At 39.0% G+C, this 20,640-nt stretch overlaps 1 protein-coding gene across 3 annotated transcripts in view; it reads right to left on the bottom strand.

The window, feature by feature from the left end:
• CILK1 (ciliogenesis associated kinase 1) overlaps window positions 1-20,640 on the bottom strand; it is a 36,940-nt gene that overhangs the window by 14,051 nt on the left and 2,249 nt on the right. For 2 of the 3 annotated variants that reach the window (XR_014022193.1, XM_081295796.1), the window contains exons 2-7: window positions 19,655-19,709; window positions 13,313-13,434; window positions 12,298-12,377; window positions 3,078-3,210; window positions 2,114-2,285; window positions 401-568 (exon numbers count right to left, since the gene is read on the bottom strand). Coding sequence is in view for 2 of the 3 variants with exons in the window: in XM_081295796.1 (XP_081151922.1) it covers window positions 401-568; window positions 2,114-2,285; window positions 3,078-3,210; window positions 12,298-12,377; window positions 13,313-13,434; window positions 19,655-19,709 (730 nt within the window). In the remaining variant the exon portion in view is untranslated. The remainder of the gene's footprint in view (window positions 1-400; window positions 569-2,113; window positions 2,286-3,077; window positions 3,211-12,297; window positions 12,378-13,312; window positions 13,435-19,654; window positions 19,710-20,640) is intronic. The other variant, XM_081295797.1, reaches the window with a different exon arrangement.

Raw genomic sequence — 20,640 nt, forward strand, 5'->3', positions numbered from 1 at the left:
GACTTCATCCCATCTGTCATTCTCTCAAGGTATCAGGTTACCTTTCAACACCCAGTGCTGGCTGGTTCCCATTAAACTACTCTCTAATCTTAACTCATAGAGAATATGTTTAAAAACATTTTCCAAAGACAGATACGTATATCTGTTTATTTTAATTTGTACATATATGGTGATGTATCCTGTGAATATATGACATTTTTCAAAGCAACTAGATTGTTTAACCTTAACCTCTTTAATTATACACTGTAAGTTTCAAGCTATTTAAAGTTCTTATGTGTGTACCACTAATGGTATTCAATACAATTTTTCACCCATAATATTAAATACTTCCCATGTGAAATCAGAGTTAGATATGAACTTCATAAGAAATGCATCAGAAGGCAGAAAATGGAGGAAAAACCTGACTAGCTGTTGGCCGTTTCTTGGGATCCCACTGAAGCATGTCTCTCAGGAGCTGAATTGCTTCACTGCTAGCATTTGGAATCAGGGTCTTCAGGTTATTGGGTATGCACTGGGGCCAGTGGAAGTTCATAGCATTTGAAAGTTGGTAGCCTTCAGGCCAGTCCGTCTGAAAAAAGAAAAAAACAGAAAGTCTTTCTCACCTAATCGCTGTGCCTCAAGTGTGCCCATCTGGACAGGCAATCATGCCACTGCCCTGCCACAGTGTTTGAGGCAGCAGGCAGCAGGGTATGTGATGAGACACACAGTCACACTGAAGAGACTCTGAAGAACACGAATTCTGGGGAATTGCAGAAGAGACACACCAAATTGTTTTATGACCTTTATGCAAGATAATCCATCTCTTGAAATTTGGGGTTTGTACCAAATTAGTATTTCCCCAACTGTGTGCCAGGAGACAAAGGTTTTAGAAATTGCTAATGAGATATTTGTGGGGAAAAGACAAAATAAAACAAACACCTTGTCCTGGTTAAATGTCTTTTTGTTTTGTTTTGTTCTTGTTTTTGGTACAAGGAATTGAACTCAGGGGCACTTGACCACTGAGCCACATCTCCAGCCCTATTTTGTATTTTATTTATAGACAGGGTCTCACTGAGTTGCTTAGTGCCTCACTTTTGCTGAGGCTGGCTTTGAACTTGCAAACCTCCTGCCTCAGTCTCCTAGTTAAATGTTTGAAACCCTTCATATTATTATATCTCAACTTGATGATTTGAAATACACATGCTGAGGAAACAAGTGGTAAAGAGAGCTACTCCACCCCATTTCTGGCTCCCCACTTTTTCATGTATCAAACTTATGGGACACTGAATGGTAGAACAAATAACAGAAAGTGCTGAGAAACTGGTCTTTAAGGTTCCTTCTAGTTCTAACACTACTGTTCTGTAAGACACATCCTGATATATCATTGCCTCCCCCACTCCTTTTTTTTCTAAAGCTAAGTGGCACTATGTATATCTTAAAATATCCATTCACTTAGATGGTTTCTGAGTGAACATTTAATGTTACTGAATATCAAAAAAAATAATTCAATATAAATTCTACACTTAAGAATATCACTGTCCCTTGGTTAAGTGACCTTGGGATCAATAAAAAAAAAGAAGAAGAAGAATATCACTATCCTTAATAGAGAAAATAGGTCATTTATTTAAAAACACAATAATACAGAGTAAAAAAAGACACAAGAAAGGTATAGCTACAGATGGGCAGAGGAAGGACAAATGCTAGCAGGGGACTTTGGAAACCTTCTTGAAGAAGTGGCAATAATGATTCATGTAAATGATTAAAAAAATTTTTGAGGGTCTAGCTCATACCAGAAATGGTGCTGGGACATAAATAAACACAAGACAAATCTTTGCTCTGAATGAGCTTATGGTCTGAGAGAGATCTATAAACAGATAATTACACTAATAATGCAGAACACAGCAAAAGATGAAGATGAGACTGGAGAAACAGTGGTGGGGGGAAGGAGATGGGGAGCCTTGGAAGAAAAGCGGGAGTTGGTCACACAGAGACAGTCACTCAGACAAAGTGCATGTGCAAGGCACAGAAATAGAGAAATTTCAGGGAACATTGCCAGGAAGTCCAAAGTGGAGAAGATGGGAAGGGATGAGAAGTTATTGGCTTTGGCCCACAGGCCTTTGTTTCATATCATTACCTTTTTTGGTGTTCCCAACAGTTGGCAAATTTTGAATATCGTGTCAATTTCACTGGCCCCAGGGAAGAGTGGCCTGAGGGTGTACACCTCTGCCATGATGCAGCCCACAGCCCAGATGTCAATGGGGGAGCTGTAGTTGGTAGACCTCAGGAGAACTTCTGGAGCCCTGTACCTGGAGGGACAAAGTTAACTGAGAGCTATCACTTCCACTGGCCAGAAATTAAATAGCAAGCAGTTCTCAGCAAAATTTACATATTTGTTTTCTTTCTAGTTCAGTATGGTAATGAACTTTTAGAGGACTTGGCTTCTGCCATGGCTGCTGTCCAAAAGTAGTGCTTCTCTATTGACATTATTTTCTATTGAGCATTTCTCTATAAGACTCTTCTCTTTAGCATCTTTGAGAGGAAGAGAGACAGGAGAGAAAGAAAAAGAGAAAATAAAGCATGTGGGGGCTACTTCTTGATCACGGCAAGCTGTGTATCAGTTCCTAGGGTCTGAAAGTTTTAGTAATAGCAATGAAATGGTCTTTCAGATAGGTCTTTGGAGAATCTTCTTTTTTAAAAAAATTTCTTTTTTATCTTTATTTTATTTACTTATTTATTTTTATGTGGTGCTAAGGATCGAACCCAGTGCCTCACACATGCGAGGCAAGCGCTCAACCATGGAGCTACAGCCCCAGCCCCTGGAGAATCTTTTATGACTCCTTTATGAAACTGTCTTCAGGAAGGTCTATATATAGCATCTTATTCATACTATGGAGGGGCATGATGGGTTTCCTTAAAAATTATTTACATCCAAATTTTTAACTGTGTCCAATGCCAACACACCTACAAACCAGTGTTCAGACTGCACTCCTCCTCTTGTGAAAAGTTACTGCTTCTGATTGACAATCAACCCTCCCTAGAATGGTATCTTTTAAAATAAGTGCTCTTAAGTAATTCTGAGGAAAAAAAACAGTATTCACCATCTGGTAGATACGTAGTCTGTGTATGGAGGTCTTGATCGGATTTCTCGGGCCAATCCAAAGTCTGCGATTTTCACAAGTTCTGGTCCCATGCAGAGGAGGTTCTCAGGCTTTAAGTCCCGATGGAAAAAGCCTGGAGGAACAAAGAAGAATCCAAATGCAAATCTGCTGCATTAGTCTTTGCAGCCGTACTGCTCTTCCTATAACAGCTACAACTTAGGGTTAGCACTCTGATAAGATACCAAAGACTATGCATCCATCCCACAATAACACACAAAGTTTTGGTCTTCTCACAGGACTTCAATCATTTACCTTTGCAAAATCATCTAAAAGTTGATCATCTTCTTGTAAAAGATTTTTCTTTTATAAGAGAAAACTTCACTTAAAATACCAAAACCCATGAACTGAGATAACTTTGTAAAACAAACTGTCACTCAAGGGAAAAATACCATTCCTACTTTGCCCAAATCAGTCAGGAAAAAAAAAAATTGAGATTGAAACAATTTCAAAAGAAAACAGTCTTAATGGGTATTGAGTTTATATCACAGTTATAATTTTTTTTCTAAAAGACAAAGGATTTATGAATATGATCTACTTATGCCTGAGATTCCAATGCATGTTGTGACACATGTTTAAATGTTAAGTGCTTATTACTTCGCCTAATGAAGTACAGAGGTGTATCTGTAGCTCACATTGTGAAAGGCAAAGGAATCTCATCAAATGAAAAGCCATATCAGCTGCAGTGGTGCTCTGATGGCACAGGCAGGAGATATTCACCATGACAGCCTTCTAGGTTTTCTCAAACACCTAGTGATCAGCAATTTTTACCCACTCTCTGACTGTCTTACCAACATGGACAGCATTCAGTGTGATGCTAAATCTCAATGGGATGCCCAAACTGGAAATACAGCTCAATTGATGCACTATTATATGTCACCATTAGCAATGTTGTGAGAGCTGGACTAACCACACATTATGAGAGAAATTAATAGCCATCACTGAAGACCTACACTACTCCTAGACCTCCTCTGTGCTGATAATTTACATCTCTAATATGCCATCTCTACTCCTCTCTAATAACATAGCAAGCTGATAAAGCTTATCAGATTGGGCAAACTGTTTTTCTCCTCTTCCAAATCATCTCTCCTTCTCAAATCTTTGATGAAATTGCTAAATACCTTGTAGTCATACTGAGTCCATCCTTCCACAGACAGTGATGGGATTGTGGTGCCTTTTCCATTGCAGTATCCCCTATCCATCCCTGTCTACCCCTTCAAGCCTCCCCAACAGTTGCTCTCTTGTCTGCCTCTGTCTCACTGTGTTTTTACACGCTTGCCTAGCTCCAGTTTCACTGGATCCCCACACATGCTGATTACCTAGGCACCATCTTTACCTTGCCATGCTCCTATCCACACAGACAAAAACACCTTCCACTGCATTTTTAAGACTATTTAACAAGGTTGTACTCCTTTTATCCCACCTAAACAGATAAATGTATTTTCTAACACTTTTCATCAGTTTGTATAAAATGTGTTCCAATCAAGTAAAATTCTTCATTCCCTTTAAGTTTGTTGCATTTATTCTGGTTAATATTATTGTAGTCTTGTTCCTTTTTTGTCTACAACAATCCCAACTTTGCCATTCTTCAAGAATTATTTTGAATTTCCTTGCTTCCACGAAGCCCTCTGACATGCTAGTCTTATTCATTCCTTTATTCTAGCAAGAAATATTCAGAGGGGCTGTGCCAGGCAATCCACAGATCAGCTGTGTGGATTCAGAAGCAATCCAAATGCCTGTGGTTCTTAGTTCTCTTTATGCCTCTGTGCATACAATAGGCCTTCCCTCTGAACTTCTTTAGAGCTCTGTCATTTTTAGATATGCTAACCATTATTCTTAAATTAGAAGCACATTAGAGGCCACATTTATTTCTAATGAATGCCTAACACAAGGTCAGGAGCATGGTGGTCTCATAATAAATTCTTGTTGATTAAACAAAGGATTTGTGTGGGCTTGTAGGGAACATGAAGGAGCTGAATATATCTACTTGGGCCAAGAAGGCAGGGTCAACAGACAGCAGAGCAGAGCTGGGGGCAGAGTGCAAGGAAGAAGGCTCACAAGACAGGAACCTATGACTGAGAAAGAAGAGCAGTGGCTCTGAAGCAGTGTGGAGATAGTGAGGGCGCAGAGCTGAATTTGCATGCCACAGAGGGAGTTCCATCAGGACTAAATCTGTTAGTCAAGGTCATTTTCCAAAAACTGTCTCTGCCCTAGGGAAAGGGCAATTGTGACGTGGTCACATGTGAAAATGCACTATGTGTAATGTACCATGGGAAGCAACAGTGTTATAGTGAAAAGACATTCCTCTCTGTTTATCATTCTGAAGAAAACAGGGCTTAGTATTGGGTCGAGTTCCACATGGACAATATTATGGCATAGTGAGGGATCTGCAGGGCAAAAGCTAGCTTAAATGGACAGATGAATATGGTTATGGAGCCTATAATCTAGCTCACACATAAGAGGATGGAGATACAAAATTTATCAAATACATTCAAGATGGACTCAAATGAGAGGAGAAAGTTCTTTCTTTCAACACAGAGCTGCTTTTTCATAACCCAAGGCACTGATGAGATCAAAGGAGACAGCCCTGGGCTACACAGAGACAGGTACAAAAAGTTGGTGATTGTTATAGCATAGGTGTGTATGTGTGTGTGTATGTGTATGTATGTGTGTATGTGTATGTATGTGTGTATGTGTGTTTGTATGTATATGTGTGTGTGTGTTTGTATGTGTATGTGTGTTTGTATGTATACCACAAAATTATATGTACAGGTCACTGCTTTACTCTTCATCTTGACATCTGATAATATACCTAATAGCCTTCCATATACCAATTCCTTGAAGTATCCTAATCAAATTAATAGCAAATCAAACCTAAATTACATTAAGAACCAAATTTGAGGCTGTCAACTTGACAAGTACAAAGAGTAATTCAATATTAGTCAGGAATGGCCTTTAAAATGAAAGAAAAGAATTTCTGATAAGGACAAATTTGAATGACTTATTATCAGCCTAATTAAATAAAGTTTATCCCCATACCCCAGAGTGGGCGATGTCTGTTCTAAGCTTCGGTATAACTGAGTCATTGTGTTTGGACCCTCTGTTCTTCAGAGCACCCTCCAGCTCCCAGAAGGCCTGGCTAGATGCTCCCATCCTAGACATGGCTGAAGAATGTGTAAAGAATAGTTATTCAAGAATGACCTTTGTGAATACACCTAGGAGGATTCCAGTGACCCTTGAAAAGATATGAACTGTGAGGCCAGGGTTTATAGAAACTCAGAGAATTAAAAACATTCCAGTGAAAAAGAAATGGCAGAAACCATTTTCTTACTGAACAGATGGGAAAACTGAGTCATGGAGGGGGTGGGGTAGATGAATTATTCACAGTCTGACCAAGAAATGTGTCATAGCTCTATCAGTGTCAAGCTCCACTCTTTCCATACAGCTAAATCATGGTCCATGGTTTTGGTACTCTCAAGACCAGATTAATACTGTTTTTTCTTCTTTGTTTTCCTCTAATTGGGGAAATTATTATTTCCAAAATAATGTGGTATTTCTCTTATAATGACTCACTATCCTCCAGCCTCTCCCACCCCAAGGCAACTCCATCTATAACACCCACCTCAACAAACCCATGTCTTCTCCCTGCTCAGTTCATCCTATCATGTTGATTTGTACTTGGAGGAGCATCATCCTCAAGCTCCTGACCAGGTACTCTGTATCCACCTGAGTGTGCTCCTGTAAATATCAGCCTCTTCCTCCCACAGACAGGCTCTATCCTCTGTCCCCACTGAGTCCTCTCATCCTCCTTCCTCAGAGAACATGTGCACCAGTGAAATGAGGAGAATGAGGATCCCAAGTTCCCACACATCCTTCTAAGCAGCATCCCTTTTGCACTCCTAATTGTTTCCCTCTAAAACAATCAGAGAGAAAATGTCAAGGAAAAACATTAATAGCAAAAGACTCTTAAAAGAGACTGTTGAAAACTGTCAGTTGACATATGTTATACCTGTTATACAGTCTTCAGGTGTAAGCCTTTATGATACATTCATGGATATGTCTGTAGAATATCTAACCCTCTTAATTACTGAATAAGATCACAATTAGCTTTTACTAGCCTTATGCCCCTGAGTTCTATCTCTTAGAATTAAAAGTATAAGACCCTTATGTCGGGCTGGGGATGTGGCTCAAGCGGTAGCGCGCTCGCCTGGCATGCGTGCCGCCCAGGTTCGATCCTCAGCACCACATACAAACAAAGATGTTGTGTCCACCGAAAACTAAAAAATAAATATTAAAATTCTCTCTCTCTCTCTCTCTCTCTCTCTCTCTCTCTCTCTCTTTCTCTTTCAAAAAAAAAAAAAGACCCTTATGTCATACAGAGTGATTTTTTTTTTCTTTTTTAACAAAACTTTACTATTTTCATGTCAAAAGCAAAACAGCTTAGGAGTTAAGTGTACAGACCTACCAGGTTACCTGATTTCAAATCCCAATGCTGTTACTGACTGACTAAAAAAATCACTTAACTTTGTCTCAGTTTCCCTACCTGGAGGGAAAATAGCACATACATCATGGGGTTGTTTTACAGTATTAAATATATTTATAAAGCTTTTAGTGTGGTGCTTGGCACATCAGCACCTTGGAAGAACTAGTCATTATTAGTATTAGCATTAGAAAATTTTTTCATTTTACCTGCCGAACAATCTGTCAGAATGCACAAGCTTACAACCATCTTTTTTTGCAGTTAAGAATTAAGGCTTGTAAACTCCTGATGTGCTCCAACTGTGAAGGGCTTTAAGTATTTTGTTTCCATTACTGAAGGAAAGAAATAATAAGCAGGTACATAGGTACTTAACCAAAGTCAACCAACAAAATCCATAAAAGTTTTAAAAAATCATTTATCAATGAATATGGGACAGGCCCTGCACAATTAGTATCCATCCCACTTAACATTGTTACAGTAGCAGGACGACTCTGATCTGATTCCTAGTAGGATATGTGTTCTGCTGATGAGCATAATATGGCCATAACAATGGGCCCATTTTTTCCTCTGGATTCCTAATTGACAATGGAAATCCTTATAGCTGGGTAATTCAGAGATCACACCACAGCAGAGTGCTGTTATGATAAGAGCCTTCTTGTTCAAAACTGGGAACAGACCTACAATTTAAGTTCAGGAGGCTGCATGTCAGTTGAACAACAAAGGGATTTTTTTCCCTTTCATCTTGGCAGAAAATCTGTTGTGCTGACTTTTTTTGTTGATAACAAATGGGCAAGGAAAACTCAAGGCTTTTCCCTGTACCACACTGTTATAATTCATTAAGGGATTCTAATTCATTAATGAATCTGATATAAACATACGGAAATGACCAGAGAATATTTAAACTCTATGAATTTATGTAGCCCACCTTCCTGCTGTAGATGTTTTAATTTTAGATAAATACTGAATTTACGCCAATAATTGTTTTCTCTAGAAGACCATAAGAACTGCAAGCACAGAAATGTAAAGAACTGTGTATAGGTCATGCTCAGCCAGATAGTAGTAAGACAAAGAAGCAGAGAACCACCTCTTGGGGCAAAACTTTGTCCTCCAAACCACCTAGTGCATTTCTATTACCTTCATGGGGAAGTATGACCTGGATATTTAAAAGGGCAGGTCAAGGATGAAATGGCCAGTTTGCTTTAGTTATTTAATTTCTTCAAAGTATGTATGCTTTGACATTGTTCAATCAGTACCAAGTAGAGCTGTGTATTCATTCCCACTGGGCGGGGGGAATACTCCGTAACATGAAATATGGCCATAGCAACTACCTGCAGTGCTGTTCTTCCCTCTCAGAGGAGTCTATTCCCCAGGGACAGAATGTACCTTCCTACAGTGAGAACGAGCTACCAGGGAAGAGTCTGAGACTCACAAGACAACTCTGTGAAGTGCTTTAGATATTTTTCCTATCACTGGAGGAAAGAAATAATACAGAAATACATGCAAACTTAGATAAAGTCAAGTCAATACCATTTGAAAGCCATATGAATTTCTAAAAATCATTTATCAATGACCATAAAACAGGACCTGTACAATCAGTATTAATCCCACTTAAAATCATTATTTTCTTCATCTCATACTCTCTTGTTCTCTTTGAGAACAGACAGGTTTTTCTAGTGAGGCATGGCAGATGGGCACAGATGATCTGAACTCTAACACTCTATTGCATGGAACCTTTGGTTTTTAAGCCTCTCTGAACTTCAGTTTCCACTTCTTTGATAGGAACAGACACCATCTGTTCTCTTTACCTGAGAAGTTGGGAGGAGATAAATAAGGTAACAGATGAAGCTTTATTAAACTCAAAGTAGAACTGTATACATGACTGCCAGGGAAAAGTGTCCAAAAGAATCTTTGGTAATGGCAAAGGTACTAAGGTTATAAAAGCAGAGGTCTGATCTTCTCCATAGCTGAGCCTTCCCTTGAACCATTTCTACACAGTGCAAGTGTCTAAGGCATGCAAGGACAGAGTTCCAAAGGACTGTTTTGATAAATGGTGTTAAATTTTATTTTAAATATATATATGTTTGTACATGCATGTATATTTGTATATATGGGATGAGTATATATGTAGATACATATAACTATGTGGTCATATGGATGGGATGCATATATATATGCAAACACGTGTATTTGGGGGGATATGTGTGGTGTGTATGTGTTTGTATACAGATACGGATTTTAACCAGTAGTGGTGTCATATACCTATAATCCCAACAACTCAGGAGGCAGAGGCAGGAGGATCACATGTTCCAGGCTAGCTTCAATAAATTACTGAGACTCCATCTCACTAATGGGGATATAGCTCAGTAGTAGACCATCCCTAGATTCAATCCCCAAAATGGGGGGTGAGGAATCAATCTCTCTATATATGTATACAGACATATAGATATCCATTTGATTAGGTAAAGACCTGAATGAAAGCCTGCAAGTTCTTCCTGGCAACAAATATCTGAGTCTCGTGACAAGTAGCAAAAAAGAAAATAAAAGAAAGCTTAAGAATATTTACTTTCTTTTAGGTCCACTTGGTTTCTAGTACTGAGCAAATAGTCTGAAGAGCTAAAACGCTGTGATCAACCCACCTGAAAGCAAGCTGGTTGACCTTTGTCTTTTGAAAAACCCCTTTGACGTCTCATCATTTCTTTTCCTTGAGCTCTTAAATTTAGTAAGTACCCTTCTATTTGTCTCTAAAACAACATGTCAGAAGTTTTTAGTGTTTTGCAAATTCATACTATCCCCTTTGATTGCTTGTGGACAAAGGCCAAAGTGAATGTGCATAAATATCAGTGGAATGAATCACAGGTGAATTGTACTAGATGCTTTTTACTAGAACCGCTTCATGATTTAACTCAGTCCTGCTTGGGTCATGCTGACCACTCTGCACTTGCCTGAGGCTGACAGGGATTTGCGTGGATAGCCTGTGTTTAGCCATTTGTGTTCCATTTAATCTCTGTGAGGGGCTACTTAGGGGGTGAAGAGAAAGCTGGTAATGATCCCAGATGCACTGTGCCACCTGTGCAACACAAGACTTTTCTCCTCACTGCCAATTTACATCAAACCTAAACTGATGGTGTTGTCAAAGGGTTTCAATTCAGTCACCTTATTGAGTAACAAAACTCATTTGTTGGTGCAGTTTTTGCAACACCAACAACATGTTCAGACTAACAGTGAATGTATTCGGCCTGTGCAAAATCAGTCACTTGCCCATCTGTCTGTATGTTTAAATGACCTCAGATGACCTTCTCAGAGGACTTCTGGCTCCATCCATAGATATGTCCATCTGGCAGCTCTGTGCTCACATGGTTATTGATCTAACCCCATGTGGGTTCTGCATTCAGTTAGTAACAAAGACCAGTCAAGTCCTCAAACTCATTGCTGCTTAAAAACTTTCAAAAGTTCAGCTAAGAAGAAAAATCAAAATAGAGAATTTCCTGAAGCATACAGAGTTGTCTTTTCCTCTAGATAGTCTGAATCTCTCCCCATACTAATGGATCATCCCTGTTGTCTCTAATCAGGTGATCTAATTAGCCTACATTGAGGAATATGACACAAAGCTGCCCTACACAGCCATCACTATGTTTTTTACAAAGTCATGTAACATACTATCCCTCTAAAGGGTCAAGTTTCTCTCTGGTATTGGTATCAAGAATAGTTCTCGCCTATAATCCCAGCACCTCCTCCGAAGGCTGGGGCAGAAGGATGGCAAGTTCAAAGCCAGCCTTAGCAAGGGTGAGGCGCTAAACAACTTAGTGAGAGTCTGTCTCTAAATAAAATACAAAATATGGTTGGGGATGTGGCTCAGTGGTTGAGTGCCCCTGAGTTCAATCTCTAGCACCCAGGAGAAAAAAAAAAAAAGAGTAGTTTTGCTTCTCTTGTGCAACTTATCTGTTTTTACCTCAGGGAAATAATATATGTTTTAATTGGTCAAGTTTCACATTTTGCTTGATATGAAATGAAGCTCAGAACCAAATCTGTGGCCTGCTTCTACTGAAATAAAAGTTGCTAATATGCATCTTAAGGATTAAACTCACGCCTGGCTATCTATGCCCTCTTTTGCTTTTGCTTCTTTCTTCATTTTGCTAATTTTTAATTTATTTTATTTTCTTGTATCACACAAATGGTATGTTAGGCCACTTTCACTTTTAAACCCTTTCGAAACAAACTGAAATACAAATAGCTTAGAAAAATGAAAATCGACAAGGGAGGGATGTTAGTGGGTTGAACATAACACCTGAAATGTCTCAGAATTCTAATTCGAAGTTTCTTATTAATATACCTGGTCAGGATAATTCTTAGGTCTAAACTAACAATCATAATGTTAAAACTTGAAGAACAAAAACATGACATGCATAGATGAATATGTCAAAATGAATTCCACTATCACCTATAACTAAAATGCAGTAATAATTTTTTTTTAAAAAAAGAGTAAAAACACAAGGACATGACAATTGAAGAAAACTCAGAAATAAAGTTCCAAAAGATAATATATTTCAAAATTCATTATCAGCCTCTTGACTCTTCAGCCTTTTCTGGGGGTTAGTTACAAAAGACACTAGTGCTTCCTACATCTTCTACTTGATGATATTTCACTGCTATTTTAACACACAACGCTCCACATCCATTACCTACCGTGCTTGTGAATAAATGCAAGTCCTTGCAATATCTGATACATGATATTCCTTATAGCAGACTCAGGAAACAACTTGTTTCTGTATGGGATAGAGGAATACGAAGTTATAAATCTGGGTTTATGTATTAAAAAGAAACTCCTGCATTCATATCCTTTTGATTACATAGTAAGAAATTTTTAAAAAAATTGCTGGTATACTAATTCTTGGTCAGATTGTTTGATAATAAGTACCAAAGAAAAACAATCATTTGTCCATACAAGGGAGATACCTTATAAACATCAAATATATTCAGTTATATTATGAAGAAATTTACAATACCAGAAATCCCTCCAATGTAACATATAAAAACCCCAAAGTTTCTCGTGCTATAAATTAAAACTTTAAAAAATTTTAGTGGGAACAGTTTGAGGTCTTTTAGATAAGCCCTTATGAGCTGTAATGGATGCTAACATTTTTCTCTGGTAGGCAAACCTCACAGCCCCCATGCTATTGTTGACAATCGAGGTGATATTTGTTCACTCAAAGCCCCCAAAGGGATGCTCTGGATGGCATTCACTTTGCCACCAAGAAAGTGTGCCCAAGAGGTTCTATACGGTCTACTTTCAAAGTTCAAAATTATCATAGCAGGTAAGTTTTTTATTAGACTCCCTTTCCCAGCATGCAAGCACCTAAGCACTGTAGCAAGTCAGGAGCCAAAATAAACCTAGAACTTTTCAACAGAGGTCTCAAAATAAATGAAGCTGTGTCCACCTCAACTTGTAGTTGCTCTGCCCATACATCCTTGTGGGAAAGCAGAACTGCAGACAGTCTGTAAGCTCTGTGAGCTTCTTTGGGGGATTAAATCTTTAAAAGCTGAAAACTGTTGCCCTGAGAGCAACTTCCCAGAGGCCCAGTAGCTTGACCTTTAAATGACCAGACAAATAACTGGGAGACTGAGATAATCAAAAGGAGAAAGAAAGCACATCCACTTTGCAATATTTGTTTCTAAGATCATGATGACCAAAGGGTTTTACCTTTCTTTAATGAGCTGATAAAGATTTTCCTTCATGTACTCGAAGATAAAATAAAGATGATCATTTTCCCTGATAACTTCTTTTAATTTTACTACATTGGCATGATTAAGCTTCTTCAGTGACTAAAACATGAAGAAGAAAAACACAAAAAAATTTAGAGAAAATCTGTTGTTGAAAAAGAAAATTAATCCTATGTGTGCTCAGGAAGAAACACCTAATTTTAGAACCACAGACACACATGCCATAAGTTATATTTTATTCTTAATGTAATTACCAGTTTTTCTCTGAAATCAATAGTAACTTTACCTAGAAAAAAATATTTAAAAAAATTTTTGTAGTTGTAAATGGAGAAAATGCCTTTATTTTTATTTGTTTATTTTTATGTGGTGCTGAGGATCGAACCCAGGACCTCACATGTGCTAGGCAAGTGCTCTGCCACTGAGCCACAGCCCCAACCCCAGCCCCCAGAAAAACTATTTTGATGAACCGACTAGAAGATAAGTCTCCATTCCATCAGTAACTGGTATTCCTGGCTGCACCCAGCACCCGGCAATAAGCCAGGGCTATTTTAGGTTCACCCCCTCCAGACCATGGAATTCATTCAGGCTGTGGAAAATAGCTAGAAGGGAACCAATAAAGAAAGCTGAGGCTTTGAATTTTCTAGCACTGGAGAATGCAGCTGCTTTGGGCTGAGATCACCAGCTAACAGTGTACAGAGACTTTAAATAGGATATTGCTCAAATAGACTAAGGCTGACAGCCTGATTCTCTTGACTTCTGTCTGACACGTGTGTCCATGAGACCTAGAAGGCTCCTTCTTACAATGTGAGTTTTAATTACAGAGGAGGAAAGAGATACCTTATAGGAAAGGACCTGCAGTAAGATGAGAGAAATTCCTCTGCTTCCAAGAGCAAAGATAAAAAAGTCAGGCGGTAGATGAGGACTAAGAGGGGGTTACAGAAAATGGTACATGACATGGTCACTCATGCTCACACGTGTGTCGTTTTGTGAGTTCGTGTGAGCATAGCCAGGTGTACACTTCTTTCTGTTTGCATCATCAGTTCTGTTAGTGGTGAATAAACCTGTATTGGTGAGCAGCAATCCTATTCATACACAACATCCAGAGACACCCAACTGTCAGTTTGCTCCTGGGATGATCAGAATTTGATAGTCTGACTCCTTCAAGGAAGCTTCCAAGGTTCACTCTGGTCAGTAAAATGAACCTTTTAGTTCAAACAGCCTTTTCCTCATAGAGCAGTGAGTCCATTAATAACAAATTATAACGCCCTCTTTATCTTTGAATTTCATTTAAAAGAACATCCCTTTTATAAAATGAAAAAAAAATGTTTAGGGCTGGGGATGTGGCTCAAGCGGTAGCGCGCTCGCCTGGCATGCGTGCGGCCCGGGTTCGATCCTCAGAACCACATACCAACAAAGATGTTGTGTCCGCCGAGAACTAAAAAAAAATAAATATTAAAAATTCTCTCTCTCTCTCTCTCTCCTCTCTCACTCTCTCTTAAAAAAAATGTTTAAAGATGGAAATGTTAAAAAATGAATATCCAAATCTGGAAGGACATTCAGTAACAAGGTACTCAAGGGATCAGAGTTTGGGAATGTGTAATATGATCAAGTTACTTCAAGCAGCTGGGAAGAGAGATGGAATATGGTCAGTGAATGAGGACACAATAAGACTATTCTGGAACTTTCTCCCCAAAGACAAGTTCATGCCAAGACATTTCTCTGGCACAGATTCTCAGCTGTCTTGGCCAGATCCTTCCAGAATGACCCAACCAGGATGATTATTTCTTTTAGTTGGGCTGGATTCCTGGTTCTCCACGAGTAACAAACATAAACATTGCTTAACTTTTAAGCATTCACCAACTCTCCTGACTGTAGCCTTCTTTTCTGACTGTTTGCTTAAAATGCATCACAAACAGTAGGGGAGATAGTCCTTTGATAAGCAGCCTCAGGGCAAATTCATCTAGAGAAAACAAAGTCAATTTTAGAGCTTTTCTAGAAGAGATTTCTGTGTAAGTAGTGCAGTACCTTTAGCTCTCAGCCTGAAGTTTGTTTTGAGCACAAATTACTGGCCCAAGTCTAAGGGTGGCTCACAGCTCTCTCTCTCTCTTTTTTTTCTTGCTTGCTTGTTTTTTCTTTTTTTCTTTTTCTTTCTTTCTTTTTTTTTTTTGGTGGTACTAGGATTAAATTCGGGGGTGTTTTACCATTGAGCTACATCTGCAGCCCTTATTTTTTTTGTTTTGAGACATGGTTTTGCTAATTTGCTAAGGCTGGTCTAGAACTTGCAATCCTCTTGCCTCAGTTCCCTGAATAGCTGAAACTACAGATGTGTACCACTGTGTCTGGCAAGAGTTCTTGTCTCTAAGTGAGGCTTATGAACAAGTTAAAGTCTATAGTAGTCTAATATAAAAAGAATAAACTTTGTGTGGAGGACTTCACATGATTAACTTTACACAGATGTATTTCTAGAACGAAGCACCTTATTTGGCTTATGAAAGGATTTCAAAGAAGCAGTAGAGGCAGGTCACCTGTATCAGAGCAGAGAAGTATACATAGCAAAGCAAACCTAGTAAGTGGTCCACGTGGGGACAGTCCCTGTGGATGAAAATTCCAGTTGGATATAATCAATTCTGTCCTCCTCAGGGATGGATCCACAGGGATGGATCTAAAACTATAATGTACCTGGGAGGCTGAAGCAGGAGGATTACAAGTTCAAAGCGAACCTCAGGAACTGAGAAAAGGTCCTAAGCAACTTAATGAGACCCTGGCTCAAAATAAAAAAATAAAAAAAGGAGTGGGGATGTGGTTCATTGGTTCAATCCCTGGTACCAAAAATAAAATAAAATTACAACATACTGGACCCCATAATATTCTGAGGCATAAATAAGACACAGTGTCTGCTCTTAAGAGGCAAACAATGTAATTGGGAAGACAGTGCATAAATTCAAAATCCATGTAACAGAATAAGGAAAGTCATATTAATTACCATATCACAGGAATGATAGAAACATTAGAAGTATTTCAAACAGGAGTAATTAGCAAAAACTGGGTGGCCATTGAGAGCATCTCCAGGATGTTACTGAAAGAAGAGTTACATCCAGACAAGTGTATAGGGAGGGAAAGAGTCCTCATAAGGAAAGCTTATTCTGTGTAAGGCATGGGAATGGAGTAGACTCTATGCTGCAGACTTGAAGGATAAGATTCATCCATTTTGACTCTGAAGGAGGCTTATCTGGAAGAATCTGGTTAGAGAAGTGAGCAGGGGTCAAACTGTTCTATAATACAATATCTGTTCCAGATATAAAAACGTTGAGTTGTTCTGGTGAATCTTGAAGCTTTAGTAAAGTTGCAGAGGAAGATGACTGATTTAATTTGGTTGAAAAGTAAATGGTACGTAAAGCTCACTGAAGGGAGAAGTTTAAAATGTAAGATAAAGAAAGGAAAGAGGTGGAAGACCAAGGAGGAAGAAAGTTGAGATTTGTTTGGAATGGGGATAATGGTGGGCATACTTATAGACTGGAAGGAAGAAGTCATTGGAAAAGAAGAACTTAAAGACATGGGGAGGGGGCTGGGGATGTGGCTCAAGCGGTAGCGCGCTCGTCTGGCATGCGTGCGGCCCGGGTTCGATCCTCAGCACCACATACAAACAAAGATGTTGTGTCCGCCAAATACTAAAAAATAAATATTAAAAAAAAATTCTCTCTCTCCCTCTCTCTCACTGTCTCTCACTCTCTCTTTAAAAAAAAAAAATAAAGATATGGGGAGGGAACACTGGTGGATCAAGGATCTAACACATCAGATGTTAAGATGGTTAAACAAACAAACAGCACTGGAACACAGTAGGCAGGCTGCAGGCTCCCTGCTACCTCAGGATGGCAGCTGGAACACCACAGCACCTCGTAAGACAATGCTCAAAGAAAAATGTCACTGGGATATCACAGAGCCAGGATTCCTGTCCTCGTATTAGGTCATCAGCTACAGAATCTTGACAGGTACACGTGGGGATAGATGGCAGATGAAAATGCAAAAGAAAAGAGATGAAGAAGGAACCATTGTATAATGGTACCAAAGTGCAGAATTTTCTTCATTTCCTCTTGCTGCTGGAATTAAGCAGGACAAATGGAAACAAGGTCCTCTAGTGACTCCTTTCCAATCCCCTTCTGTATCAGCAAGCAGAAGAGAAGGACTTCAGCAAGGAGGAAGGGATGAAGAACATGAAGAAAGGTACCTCCTTTCTACTCCTTCTTCCTTCCCTCCCCCCCCCCTCCATATTCCATGGCTGGCTCTGGCCCAATGCTGGTAAGTTTGTGTGGGGTGAGGAAGACTGTGTTTGCAGGAGATGTAGCATCTGTGCAGGCAAGATAAGAGTAGGGAATGATGGTGGTCACCAGATAAGGAGCAGTGCCCTCAACTATCTTGACAAGCAGTCACTTGCTTCCCAAGATGCTGTGTTTTCTAAGCTGTTTGTGTGAGTGATCTTCTTCCATGAAAACTAACACACTGTTAGTTGTACAAAAAAGGAAAGGTTTAGCATCTAAGCCAAGGATATCTCTCAGAGCTTCATGTCACTGAGAAAATGTCCTTGGATCATCCTTTTTTTCCTATCTCATGTTTTTGGATCTACCAGAGTTTATACTCTGTAGGCAAGAGGCTGGCACACTGAACCATGGGAAAAATCCAGCTCACCACCTGTTTTTGTATGGTCCATGAGCTAAGAATTTGACATCAGAAAACACTAACTTTGAACCTAATCAAGTTCCATACGATGTCCCCTCACAAAAGAATATTATTCATCTCATTGGATGAATACAAAAAATGATATCATGAGATAAGAAAATGATGTCTATTATTATTATACTTTATATTTCATAAATGAAGATTTTGTGAAAGTTTTTAATCCTGTTACATATATCCTTATATAATATCCCCTATGTGACCTTTTGGTCCATGATGTCTAAAAGATCTACTGTCTGACCCTTTATAGGAAGAGATGACAGATCTTTGCTCTAAACCTGAAACCTCCTCAATGTACAGGAGTCCCCTGGAAGAATAGGCAGAACTGGTTCCAATGTCTACTAGCATCTCTAATAGAGCTGAATGAGAAGATTAAGTGGATGAAACACCACTCAGGTGCACAAGAAAGAGAACTACACATGCAAAACCAAAGTGGTCAATCTACTTGGACAGAAAGAAGAGAATCAGGGCTGGGGATGTGGCTCAAGTGGTAGCGCACTCGCCTGGCATGCGTGCGGCCCGGGTTCGATTCTCAGCACCACATACAAACAAAGATGTTGTGCCTGCCGAAAACTAAAAAATAAAGATTAAAAAATTTTCTCTCTCTCTCTCTCTCTCTCTGTCTCTCTGTCTCTCACTCTCTCTTTAAAAAAAAGAAAGAAGAGAATCAGAATAGAAATAAAAAGGAATAGGAAGAAGGAAAGGAGTGATTACCCCAGCCCGAAGGCTGAGTAAATGTGAAGAAATATGCTACGCAATGCTGACACAACTCACATCTTGATCCAAGAATTCCACCACAGACAATAGAGTACACATCATTAGAGCAAGAACCTAAAATTGGTACTGCTGTTATATCCAGGAAGAACACTACACAAACAAGTAAGGTCCCAGCAATGATCACCTTTAGAGGCAACAATAATTCACTAAATCAATACTCAACTTATTTGTATTGAAATATATTGACATAAGTACTCCAGTAAAGGTAAAACTTTCTATTAACAGTACATTCACTAATACAATAACCTAGTAATCTTCTGTGTTCAGCTAACAGCTGTATATTATGTTTTGGATATAGGGTTCCCCCCAAAACTTCTGTGTTAATGCAGGAATGTTTAGAGATGAAATGACTGGACTGTGAGAGCTGTAACCTAATCAGTCCTTCCTAGTGAATGGACTGACTGGGTGGTAACTGTAGGCAGGTGGGTCATAGGGGTGTGCCTTGAAAGGGTGCATCTGTCTTGCAGCCCCTCCCCCTCCTCTCTTTCTATTTTTTGACCTCACTAGGAACTGAGCAGTTTTTCTCTGCTGGGCCCTCACCTTGGGCCCAGAGCAATGGATTCAGCCATCTCTGGACTAATAACCTCTGAAATCATGAGCCACAAATAAACTTTCCTCTTCTAAGTTGTTTTTGTTGGGTATTTTGGTCACAGCAATATAAAAGCTGACTAAAACACTCTGTATCATTTGCCCACATTGTTAGCATTAGTGAAAAAAATACAAACAGACTGACTATATCAACTATAAATAATGATAATATAAATCTATTTTAACTGGCCAAACAAAAATTATTTCCTGATATGTTAATAAATACCTTAACCTCCCGAAGGTTCATGCATTCTTCCCAGGAATAAAACTTTCTTTTCATTCTAGAAGAGAAGAAAGAAATAGCATACTTATTTCCCAAAATAAACTTTTTTTTTTAAAAAAAGCATTTTCATTCTGAACCTAGTCAATACTGCTTGAAGTTGGTTTCAATTTCTACCAAATAATATAGCATCCAAAACAACATTTTAAAAAGTGCTGTTAAATGTTGACATTACAATCAAGCCTAAGTCACAGAATTGCCCAGCAGTGGTGATGTGGTACAGTGCAAAGAACCTGGACTTTCTCTACTACTAATTCGCTAAATTGTCCTGGAGGGAAATCTCTCTCAGGCTGCTTCTGTCTGGATCAGAGCTGCCCAGCAGAACTTTCTGTGTTGGTGAAAATGTTCTCTGCTGTCTGGTATAGTAGCCACTAGATCTGTGACTACTGAACCCTTGGAATGTGGCTAGTGCAATGTAGGGACTGAATTTTAATTTCAATTAAATTTAAATTTAAATGTTGTATATGGTAGCTCACTAATATATTGAACAGCACAGTTCTAGACCCTCTAGTGCAGGGTGGGCAAATGATGACTCACAGGACATATCCACCCCAACATTTGTTTTATGTAGTCGATGAGCTAAGAATGGCATTTGCATTTTAAATTTAATTGGGGAAAACAACTCAAAAGATGAATAATATTTTGTAATATGTGAAAATTATATGCAATCAAAATTTAGTTTCCATAAATGAAAGTTTATGGGAACACAGTCATACTCACTCATTTGTTTTTATGCTGCCCTGTGAAACAGATGGACTAAATGAGGAAAGCAAGATACAGAGAAGGTACACAGCTTTTCCACTGCTGGTTACTAACAGACCAACCTCCATCTCTCCAGCTCACTCCAACACATTTTCCCTTGTCACCGTGTTTCCTGGTTGAGTGGTCAATTCCTTTATTCATGGTAAATATTATTTATCCCCTCTATGTGG

Source organism: Spermophilus citellus (assembly GCF_964194105.1).
Source record: "Spermophilus citellus genome assembly, chromosome: 5".
Classification (NCBI taxonomy): domain Eukaryota; kingdom Metazoa; phylum Chordata; class Mammalia; order Rodentia; family Sciuridae; genus Spermophilus; species Spermophilus citellus.